Source organism: Bos grunniens, chromosome 9 (genome assembly GCF_055505025.1).
Source record: "Bos grunniens cultivar Pamir isolate PY7600 chromosome 9, Bosgru_T2T1.0, whole genome shotgun sequence".
Taxonomy (NCBI): Eukaryota; Metazoa; Chordata; class Mammalia; order Artiodactyla; family Bovidae; genus Bos; species Bos grunniens.
In genome coordinates, this window is record NC_141173.1 from 3,741,039 (window position 1) to 3,750,331 (window position 9,293).

The 9,293-nt window shown below is 37.3% G+C and overlaps 1 protein-coding gene across 1 annotated transcript; it reads right to left on the reverse strand.

Moving 5' to 3' along the window:
* Positions 1 to 7,688: 7,688 nt before the first annotated feature.
* Positions 7,689 to 8,856, reverse strand: LOC147365541 (PITH domain-containing protein 1). Its single transcript, XM_086316214.1, has one exon. The coding sequence runs from the start codon at positions 8,776 to 8,778 to the stop codon at positions 8,143 to 8,145; it is 636 nt and encodes a 211-aa protein (XP_086172340.1). The 5' UTR covers positions 8,779 to 8,856; the 3' UTR covers positions 7,689 to 8,142.
* Between the last annotated feature and the right edge of the window lie 437 nt (positions 8,857 to 9,293).

Genomic DNA, 9,293 nt, shown 5'->3' on the forward strand with positions numbered 1-9,293 from the left:
GCAGAAATTGCTGATGTACAAATGGCAGCAGGTTATCCAGGAAATTTAACTAAGATGATTAATGAAGACAACTCTGCTAAACAATAGATTTTCAAAGTAGCCAGAAAAGCCTTCTATTGGAAGATGATACAATGTAGAATGTTCATAGGTAGAGAGGGAAAATCAATGCCTGGCTTCAAAGCTTCAAAGGACAGCCTGGCTTTCCTCTTGGGGGCTAACGCAGCTGGTGATTTAAAGCTGAAGCCAGTGCTCATAGGGCTTTTTAGAATTATGCTTTATCTACTCTGCTTGTGCTCTATTAATGGAACAACAAAGCTGGCATGACAGCACATCAGTTTACAGTATGTTTCATTGAATGAAGCTCACTGTGGAGACACAATGCTCAGAAAAGAAGTAATTCTTTTCCAAGTATTACTGATTATTGACAATGTGCCTGGTCATCAAAGACCTCTGATTCAATTACACAATGAGACCTTTGATGTAAGACCTCTGATACAATGAGATTCATGTTGCTTTTATGCCTGGTAATGCAACACCCATTCTGCATCCCATGGATCAAGGAGTCATTCTGAATTTCATTTTCTACTATTTAAGAGATTATATTATTTAAGAAATGCATTTCATAAAGCTATAGTCATCATAGAAAATGATTCCTCCCATGGATCTCTGAAGAGTCAGTTGAAAATCTTTCACCCTTCTATATGCCATTATGGACATTCATGATTCATGGCAAAAAGTCAAAATATCAATATTAATAGGGGTTTGGAAGAAGTTGATTCCAACCCTCAAGGATGACTGAGGTGTTCAAACTTCAGTAAAGAAAGGCATTGCAGTTGTTGTAGAAACAGCAAGGGAACTAGAAACAGAGACTGAAAATGTGACTATATCTATATATAGTCACATTTTGTTGCTGCAATCTCATGATAAAACTTGAACAGAAGATTTACTTCTTATGGTGGGTAAAGAAAGTGATTCCTTGATATGGAATCTACTTCTGTTGAATATGCTGTAGAGATTGTTGAAATGACAACAAACGTTTTAGAATAGTACATAAACTTAGTTGATAAAGCACGGTCAGAGTTGAAGAGGATAGATGCCAGTTTTGAAAGAACTTCTACTGTGGGTAATTAAAATGCTTTTAAACTGCATGGTATGCTACAGAGAAATCATTCCTGAAAGGAAGAGTCAATTGATATGCAAATTTTATGGATGTCTATATTTTTAGAAATTGCCACAGACACCCTGACCTTCAGCAACCACTCTGAACAGTCAGCAGCCATCAACACTGAGGCAAGACCCTTCACCAGCAAAAATATTATAACTCACTGAGGATTCAGATGATTTAGCTGTTTTTAGCAACAAAATATATTTAATTTAAGGTATATACACTGCTTTTTTTAGATATAATGCTATCATACAGTTAGATTATAGTATAGTGTGAACATAACTTTTACATGTATTTGGAATCAAATACTTCCTATGAATTCCTATATTGCATCCACTTTATTGTAGTGGTCTGAAACTGAACTCAAAATATCTCTCAGGTGTGCCTGTAGTATCTTTAAAAAATACATATAAATCATTTTTTATATTTTTGTTATAAGATCACAATTTTGATCCAGTCTAATTTAACTGGTTTAATAAAACTTTATATTGATATGAATGTAAAAGCAAAGGAAACTAATTTAAAATGTCAGTAAAAATAACTTTAATCATAATGTATTATATATGAGGGAAATTTCACATAATCTCATGCATTTATATGTAAATTACATAGAGTAGTGTTTCTTCCAAGGATCTTCTGTATTTCAACATAGGAGTTTTTGCTACAATTGGTAATAAAAAGCCCTACTTGATTATTAATTAATTTTAATTAGAGGCTAATTACTTTACAATATTGTGGTGTTTTTTGCCATATATCAGCATGTATCGACCATGACATACATAGACATGTATAAGTTTTAATTTGCTTATATCCCCATGCTTGAGGAATTCAGATCTCTTATTTACGGTCTTTAAATGCAGCCCTCATACCCATCAGTATTTAGTTACTTACTATCTCTCCCAACTGATACTCTAGGCCAAATCAGGTCAATATTTTCTGTTTATGATACATTTTTGTCTAACTCTTAATACATATCTGGTCTTTTACTTCATATAAAATAATTTATAGAAATTAACAATCTACACATCTAACAATGTAAAAAGCAGAGTGATGCCCTAAGTCTAATATCAGAGGATATAAAAGGACACTAATTTGTACTTTAATATTTATGTATAACAAATATATCTTTAATAGAAATGACTGAACTAAAAAACATATTGAGGTGATTAGCTGTTTGCATCCAAAGGCAGTATTGCTATGAGTGTGGCAATAATAATTGGAGACTGAGAATACTGCTTTGTTATCAGAAATTCGGAATAGGATAATATAATATTCCAATGTGGTTGACATTTTTAAACATAAGTTTTTAACATGTTTTTCGAAATTGTACAAACTATGAAACACTATTTTTATAATCAGAGAATTATTCTGTGCATTGAAAAATGTATAGAATTCATCATCCATCAATTACCCGATAAATGCCAGCTGTTGCAGCCAATAATACTGAATATCACAATGATCCTAGGAATTCCTGAAATGTCCCCAGAATATAAAATCACTTCTTTCAATGATCATTTACATAAATTTCCTAGTTTTCTAAAGCACTCACCATTTTCATCTAATCATGTATGTCAAGCATTTCATCATAATTAATTAATAATAGGTATATACATGCTTATAGATGTGTACATGGATACACAGTCCTAAGTTAAATTGTTATTAAGTTGAAATCTATTCAGTGACAAATATACCAGTTTTGTAAAGAAATACTTATGAAAAATTAGTGGTCCACTTATATTATTTATAGTTTAAATTAAATATTTTGTATTTTATTATGATCTTACATTGTAAGAATTAAATGTTCTTATAATTTCTTAGAATATTTAATTTGATAAAATAAATTGAGCTAATGGAAAACTTTGCAAAGGAGATAGTGGAATAACTCTATTATTAAATAAATTAAATTGATTAATACTTAAATTTGAAACAAGTGAATACTATGCATGAGGGACAAAGAAACACATTAGATGAAATCTATACATTGAAAATATGGCCTCATTTTTAAATATTGTAATTTAGTATTCACCATTTAATTTTTTTTATTGGACAGATATTCTAGAAATAGAAGACATTAAATATATTACTTTGCTTATTACTCTAAGTCCTAAGATTATTTTCCATATGTCTTATATACAGGGCTTTCCAGGTGGCCCTAGTGGTAAAGAATCCACCTGCCAATGCAAGAGACACAAGTTGGATTCCTGGGTTGGGAACACCTCCTAGAGGAGGGAATGGAAACCCACTTTAGTATTCTTGCCTGGAAAATTCCATGGACAGAGGATCTTGGCAGGCTACAGTCCATAGGTAGCAAAGAGTCAGACAGGACTGAGCACAGCAGATGCTTGATTAATACTGTTTGACTATATAATCATCAGTGAAGTGAAGTGAAAGTCGCTCAGTCATGTCTGACACTTTGCGACGCCATGGACTATACATTCCATGGAATATCCAGACCAGGATACTGGATTGCATAGTCTTTCTCTTCTCCAGGGGATCTTCCCAACCCAGGGGTTGAACCCAGGTCTCCTGCATTGCAGGCAGATTCTTTACCAGCTGAGTCATAAGGGAAGCCCAAGAATACTGGATTGGGTAGCCTGTCCCTTCTCCAGCATCCTCCCAACCCAGGAATCGAGTTGGGGTCTCCTGCATTGCCAGCAGATTTTTTACCAACTGAGCTATCAGGGAAGCCCTGATATATATAATCATCAAATATGTCTTAAAATTGGGTGATGCTAGAGAAAAAGGTCATCTTAAAGGTTCTGAATAAAAAGCTTCATAAAATTTCAACTCTTACAAGATAATTTGAAAAACAATGCAAAAAAGGTCAAACATATAAAAAATTATTTAGATATTATGAATAAAAATAAAAAGTATAACCCAGGTAATGCAAAATCATCTAACATGCATAAAAACATTTTTATTTCTGACATGTAAAAAGCATGAACAGTTACAAAACCTGAAGCTATAATATAGTCAAACTTTGATTTTTTATGGCTAACACAAATATTGATTTACTCCCAAGGGAAAGAAAAAAAATACATGAAAAATAATTGTGGACATGTTAGCTAAATTTCAATCCATGCTATCGTTGAAAAAATTATGTAAAAATACTTTCTCTAATTGTTAAAATTAATTTGGATTTGCATATGGACAGTATAATTTTGGAATTGCTTAAATAAGTAATGACTTCTATATCATTTTATTATAAAGATTAAAGAAGCAAGGCAATCTCATTTTTCAGTGGACAATAAAGAAGAAAAATGTATCCATGCAGGTAAATGAAACAGTCAAAATAATCCAACCACTAGAGAAAATGTAGTTTAGTTGTGCCAAGACTAATCAAAACCAAAAATATATACATACACATATGCAATAAGCCACTTTTTGTATATAGTCCAGTTGATTTTCCTTTTTCCAAAAGTAAAATGCAAAACAAAAATTTTTGCCAGAGAGGCAGCAAAATTTACATGTTAAACCCAAATTAAAAACAAACCCAAAGCAAGAATTTCATATTTTAATTTAAAATATCATTGATGGCAGAATTTGCAAATCTTAATTATTAATAATCATAAGTCTTCTTGATTTGGAAGCAATTTTTAAAACCCTGAGTAAAATACATTGCTGTGGCAAATTCACATAAATATATATTTATACAAGTTTCCTAACTCTAAGACATAGGTCTTGAAACTACTTGCGTTTATCATAGACTTTTAAATTTTACACTTTAAACTAGAACTCTTGCTTATGACTGAAAAAAAAAATAGTGTTTGGGGTTATATTTCTATTACATGGACATTCTCTCACAAAATAGAATGTAGAGAAACAGGCTTAAGATTCCAGAAAGAAAGCCATAGAATTCATTTCTGAGAAACAAATTATTTGTGTCTTTGCTTAGTCACTAAGTCGTGTTGTCTGACTCTTTTTGACCCCATGGACTGGAGTTCATGAGGCTATTCTGTGCATGGATTTTTCCAGGCAAGAATACTGGAAATTCTTGAATACTGGAGTAGGTTGCCATTTCCCCCTCCAGGGGGTCTTCCTGGCCCAGGGATTGAATCCACATCTCTTGTTAGCAGGTGGGTTCCTTATGACTAAGACACCTAGCAAGCCCATTTGTGTCTTTAGAGAGTGAAAATAATAGTTATTTTAGTTTATTTATTTATTTATTTTTGCTTTTTAAATGGAATTGAATGAACATGAGATGTATTTTGAGGAGACTATTAATTTACTTGTCTGTGGTACATTTCCTGGTCTCATTTCACATTTTACACAGTGTTTCCATATACAGCATGTTTAAATGTTTGATAAGTGTGTGAATGAATAGATTTCTTCTTGTTATATTTCTTGTAGCAAGGGGGACTGGCGACTTGGGCATAAAGTTGTAGATTCATAAATGAGATGGAGTCATGAATACCTCACAGTTGGTCCTGATTTTCAGAAACTACAATCTGAATAAAACCAACTTAAAGTCCTTAGTGACAATATATTTTTATATTTTTTATTTGGAGTATAATTACTTTACTATGCTATGCTGGTCTCTGCCATACAACACCACAAATCAATCATAATTATATACATATATACCCTTCCTCTGGAGAAGGCAATGGCACCTCACTCCAGTACTCTTGCCTGGAAAATCCCATGGGCGGAGGAGCCTGGTAGGCTGCAGACCATGGGGTCGCGAAGAGTCGGACACAACTGAGCGACTTCACTTTCACTTTTCCCTTTCTTGCATTGGAGAAGGAAATGGCAACCCACTCCAGTGTTCTTGCCTGGAGAATCCCAGGGATGGGGCCGCCGTCTATGGGGTCGCACAGAGTCGGACACGACTGAAGTGACTTAGCAGCATACCCTTCCTCTGGAGACTCTCCCCTCATCCCACCCTATAGGTTGTCACATAGTGTCAGTTTGGGTTCACTGTGTTATATTGCAATTTTGCACATTTTATCTATTTTTTCTTGTGACAGTGTAAATAGGTCAATGCTACTTTCTCAGTTTTTCCTACCCTCTTCTTCCCTCACTATGACCACAAGGCCATTCTCTACATCTGAGTCTCCATTTCTTCTCTGTAAATAGGTTCATGAGTATTATTTTTTCTAGATTCCACATATACATGTTAACATACAATATTTGCTTTCCTCTTTCTGACTTACTTCACTCTGTATTACAGGCTCTAGGTTCATCCACATCACTATAATGAACTCAAATTTATTCCTTTTATGGCTGAATAATATTCCATTTGGAAAAGGCAATGGCTACCCACTCCAGTACTCTAGCCTGGAAAATCCCATGGATGGCAGAGCCTGGTAGGCTGCAGTCCATGGGGTTGCGAAGAGTCGGACATGACTGAGCGACTTCACTTTCACTTTTCACTTCCATGCACTGGAGAAAGAAATGGCAGCCCACTGCAGTGTTCTTGCCTGGAGAATCCCAGGGACAGCAGAGCCTGGTTGGCTGCCATCTACGGGGTTGCACAGAGTCAGACACAACTGAAGTGACTTAGCAGCAGCAGCAATATTCCATTGTATAGATACACTACATCTTTATTCATTCATCATGTAACAGTACTTTTGATGGGATTTTTTGTTCTATTAGGTATTTCCAAATTCCTAGAAAATATTTTTGAACACTTTTGGGCAAAATGTGATCAAGCTGAAACCTGTGTTAAAAACTTACTTTATATTATGTACTTGAAGTTGCACTATTATGAAGTATATATCAATAGAAACACATTTATGCATTATTGATTATACGTCTAGGGTCACCCAAGATGGATGGGTTATGTTGGAGATTTCTGACAAAATGTGGTCCATCAGAGAAGGGAATGGCAAACTACTTCAGTATTCTTGCATTGAGAACCCAATGAATGGTATGAAAGGGGAAAAATACATGACACTGAAAGATGAACTCCCCAGGGCTTCAAAATCACTGGAGATGGTGTCTGCAGCCATGAAATTAAAAGACATTTGTTCCTTGGAAGAAAAGCTATAAAAAACCTATAGGCATATTCAAAAGCAGAGACATTACTTTACCAAGAAGGTCCATATGTCTAGTCAAAGATGTGGTTTTTCCAGTAGTCATGTATGGATGTGAGAGTTGGACTGTAAAGAAAGCTGAGCACCGAATAATTGATTCTTTTTTTTTTTTTTTTTTAAGTCTGGCAAGGATTTATTAGGAAGCTTATTAGTCACAGTGAATAAAAAGCCATGAACAGAAGAACTGAGATCTCCAAATTCTGCCATTGGGCTTACAACACTAGTTAAAAGCTGATAAACATTAAGGATGTCCCAAAGAGAAGCACATCAAAGTCCCAATCTTACCCTGACCAGGATACCCACACAGAAACAATGCTCTCCTCAGACTGCTTACCTGGGCAACACGAAAAAAAGACCCTCCCAAGCTATTAAGCAACATCAGGAGATTTCTGCTCTTCAAGCTATAATACGGGACACTGGTGCATGACAGACAACTCCAAGCTGGGCAACTTGACAAGAATGTTGAAAGATGACAGGGAGAAGGAGCAAGCAAGGACAAGTATTTCTAGCTGGAGACCCTCCTGATGGTTAATACAAACACAATGCTTAGGCTTCAGAAAGTTTACTGCAGCCCAGGAATAGTTTCCATTTTAAAAACAAGTCACACAATAATCCTGCCACAAAGCAACAAGACACTTGGGATCCCATGGCCACATAAACTGGGAAGGCAGGCATTATCCACGGCCGCCAGGTACTGACCAGCCCAAGACCCAATTTCTAGGGGCCCTAGAGAACCACGATTGTTCCTTGGCACCCACACAACCCTTCCTGGGGGTGCGGTGTCTTCCATAGGCCAGGTTTCTGCAGCAAGCCCCAGAGACAAAGCTTGGTAGAGGCTGTGGCAGCCAACTCTCTTTGGAGCCCCATCTCTCTTTGTCCTTCCCAACAGGATGTCATACTTCTTCACCAACACAACACCTCTGTGGGAGTCGTGGCCAGCCCTTAGGAAATAAAGTGTGTCTGTGGGGTAACCTGATGGACCTTGTGGTCAGCTGGGTTGGCTGATGCTTCATAATTGCAGATGGTCACCTCATGTCGGCGAAGCTCAGTCCATTCTCCTCTCAGGCCAATATAAAAGACCTTTGTGGTATCGGCTCCAAAGTTTTTTGAAATATGAATTGAGAGATGATAGACATTTGAAAAACGAGAAATTTTTGTAGCATACTCTAATTCCCCTGTAAGATCCCGGTTCAGACTAAAGGTCTGATCTGGCTCCCTGTCTGTATCATCAAAGGACATCTGTGGAATGTTCTTGTACAGTCTCATCTCAGAGGGGTGTGAGTCATCATCTTCTCCCATTATAATAATGCCTTTTAGCTTGACATTGCCTGTAAATGGAATATTAAACAGAAGCTCTTCATCTGCATCACTTTCAACAAACTTAGAACGGTCCGTCCGCTCCTCCCACGGCTTGAAGACGCCGCGGCCGCTGCCCTCGCGGCTCTCGTTGAGGCACTGCAGCCGCTCCAAGTCGATGCGTAGGTACAGGCCGTAGGCCAGGCCGCGCTGCTCGGGCGGCTCCTCCCGTTCTGCGGCGCAGTGGCAGCCACCCCCGCCGTGGCTGTGACCGTGCGACATGGCGACACCACCGCCTGCGCGTCCCCTCAGCCCTGCAGCCGTCGCCGCCGCTCCCCGCGACTGGCTCTTTTCGCTCTGGCCGCCTAATTGATTCTTTTGAACTGTAGTTTTGGAGAAGTCTCTTGAGAGTGCCTTGGACAGCAAGGTGATCAAAACAGTCAATCCTAAAGGAATATTCATTGGAAGTACTGATGCTGAGGCTGAAGCTCCAATACTTTGGTCACCTGATGTGAAGAGCTGTTTCATTGGAACAGACTCTGATGCTAGGAAAGATTGAAGGCAGGAGGAGAAGGGGATGACAGAGGATGAGATGGTTGGATGGCGTTACTGACTTGATGGACGTGAGTTTGAGCAAGTTCCAGGATTTGGTGATGGACAAGGAAGCCTGGCGTGCTGCAGTCCATGGGGTCACAAAGAGGGAACATTTCTCAACTTGGGACAGGACTGAGCAACTGAAATGAAATGAATTATCCATTAATATTATTATTGTTTATTATTGCTGTCATTTTTTTCTA

Coding starts and splice junctions, on each gene's coding strand:
- LOC147365541 (XM_086316214.1), bottom strand. CDS start 8,778: ATGTCGCACGGTCACAGCCACGGCGGGGGTGGCTGCCACTGCGCCGCA.